Source organism: Hyla sarda, chromosome 4, assembly GCF_029499605.1.
Source record: "Hyla sarda isolate aHylSar1 chromosome 4, aHylSar1.hap1, whole genome shotgun sequence".
Classification (NCBI taxonomy): domain Eukaryota; kingdom Metazoa; phylum Chordata; class Amphibia; order Anura; family Hylidae; genus Hyla; species Hyla sarda.
The window spans coordinates 393,597,671-393,600,170 of record NC_079192.1 but is presented as its reverse complement, the minus strand read 5'-3'; the positions used below and the strand labels follow the sequence as shown (position 1 = coordinate 393,600,170).

General features: G+C 40.8%; 1 protein-coding gene across 1 annotated transcript in view; it reads left to right on the top strand.

Moving 5' to 3' along the window:
- LOC130367488 (troponin I, slow skeletal muscle-like) overlaps positions 1-2,500 on the top strand; it is a 62,452-nt gene that overhangs the window by 27,589 nt on the left and 32,363 nt on the right. Inside the window, exon 3 of the mRNA XM_056569911.1 lies at positions 1,399-1,461. Within this exon, the coding sequence (XP_056425886.1) occupies positions 1,399-1,461 (63 nt within the window). The remainder of the gene's footprint in view (positions 1-1,398; positions 1,462-2,500) is intronic.

Below are 2,500 nucleotides of genomic sequence, written 5' to 3'. Positions count from 1 at the left end.
ACACTACACACCTCAGCTGCTGCAGAACATCATACTACACACATCAGCTGATGCAGAACATCATACTACACATCTCAGCTGCTGCAGAACATCATGCTACACACCTCAGCTGCTGCAGAACATCATACTACACACCTCAGCTGCTGCAGAACATCATGCTACACACCTCAGCTGCTGCAGAACAACATATTGCACACCTCAGCTGCTGCAGAACATCATACTACACACCTCAGCTTCTGCAGAACATCATACTACACACCTCAGCTGATGCAGAACATCATACTACACACTTCAGCTGCTGCAGAACATCATACTACACACCTCAGCTGCTGCAGAACATCATACTACACACCTCAGCTGATGCAGAACATCATACTACACACTTCAGCTGCTGCAGAACATCATACTACACACCTCAGCTGCTGCAGAACATCATACTACACACCGAAGCTGCTGCAGAGCATCATGCTACACACCTTAGCTGCTGCAGAACAACATATTGCACACCTCAGCTGCTGAAGAACATCATAATACAGACCTCAGCTGATGCAGAACATCATACTACACACTTCAGCTGCTGCAGAACATCATACTACACACCTCAGCTGCTGAAGAACATCATAATACAGACCTCAGCTGCTTTAGAACATCATAGTGCACACCTCAAGTGCTGTAGAACATCACACTACACACCTCAGCTGCTGCAGAGCATCATAATACACATCATAGCTGCTATAGTATCTCATACTAGACATCTCAGCTGCTGCAGAACATCATAATACACACAGATGCCTCATAATTATAATAATAATTAGTGGTGGAGAAGAATTTCCAAGTAACTAAAAAAAATTATAATAATTGGCAGAAGTTGAGTTGCATATTATTTAGAATAATTTACTAACAAATATATAACAAAACAAAAAAAACAGAGAAAAAACGGACGTTAAAATTTAACTCTATGGGAACCGGATGTTAAAAAAACCCCATCTGTTATCATCAGTTATTGTCAGGTTTTTATGCATCTGTTTTTGTACTGAGCATGCTCAATACAGCTTTAAAAAAAAAGGGTTAAAAACCTGATTTAAAAAAACAGATGTAACTGGTAATAACGGATGATAACGGATTTTAAGAAAAAAAACATTAAAAATAACGGATGATGGTCATCAGTTATCATCTGTTATTTCCAGTTATTGCATCCATTTTTTTTTTATCCGTTATTGTAAAATAACGGCGGTAATAAAGCAGGATGATACCTGTAGTGTGAAAGGGGCCTTACGCAAAAAATCGAGTGCAATGAATGGCTGACAACTGGAATGTTGTGTCAGTCAGATGTCCAAAATTTGATAGAATTCTTTAAATTCCAGTTCACAAATTGTAATGCAAACTTTTTCCTTCTAGGTGGCGCTAGACACCATTATCTGGAGGAGATACAAAGTAACACAGACAATAGACACATACAAAGTATTTATCTAAGTGTTTATTTACCTCATATCTCTATTATTTATTTATCTAATCTATTACGTGTTACTTTGTATCTATCTGTCTATTAGATACTTTGTATGTGTCTATTTGTCTATTCTGTGTCTGTTACTTTGTATCTATCCAATACACTGCTCAAAAAAAATAAAGGGAACACTTAAACAACACAATGTAACTCCAAGTCAATGACACTTCTGTGAAATCCCACTGTCCACTCAGGAAGAACACTGATTGACAATCAATTTCACATGCTGTTGTGCAAATGGAACAGACAACAGGTGGAAATTATAGGCAATTAGCAAGACACCCCCAATAAAGGAGTGGTTCTGCAGGTGGTGACCACAGACCACTTCTCAGTTCCTATGCTTCCTAGTTGATGTTTCGGTCACTTTTGAATGTTGGCAGTGCTTTCACTCTTGTGGTAGCATGAGACGGAGTCTACAACCCACACAAGTGGCTCAGGTAGTGCAGCTCATCCAGGATGGCACATCAATGTGAGCTGTGGCAAGAAGGTTTGCTGTGTCTGTCAGCGTAGTGTCCAGAGCATGGAGGCGCTACCAGGAAACAGGCCAGTACATCAGGAGACGTTGAGGAGGCAGTAGGAGGGCAACAACCCAGCAGCAGGACCGCTACCTCCGCCTATGTGCAAGGAGGAGCAGGAGGAGTCCTGCAAAATGACCTCCAGCAGACCACAAATGTGCATGTGTCCACTCAAACAATCAGAAACAGACTCCATGACTAAGAGCGCCTGCTCGAAACGCGTCAGCATTTCACTCTTGTTTTTATGAGTGACATGTCACTTGCCACTAACATGGCTACTAGTTTTTAACATATTCTATTAAACGTTAAGTTTTATCTATTTTTACTCCACCGGGAGCTGGATTTTCCTTTTCTACTTTCTGTGACTTTCTTTTCATCCATTCTTCCAGACCATGTGCTATGGTGTCTATTGAAGGAGAAGGCTGTGGTGAGCTGATCTTTCTTTTTTCTCCCAGTACCCAGTCTGAAACAGGCTCCATGA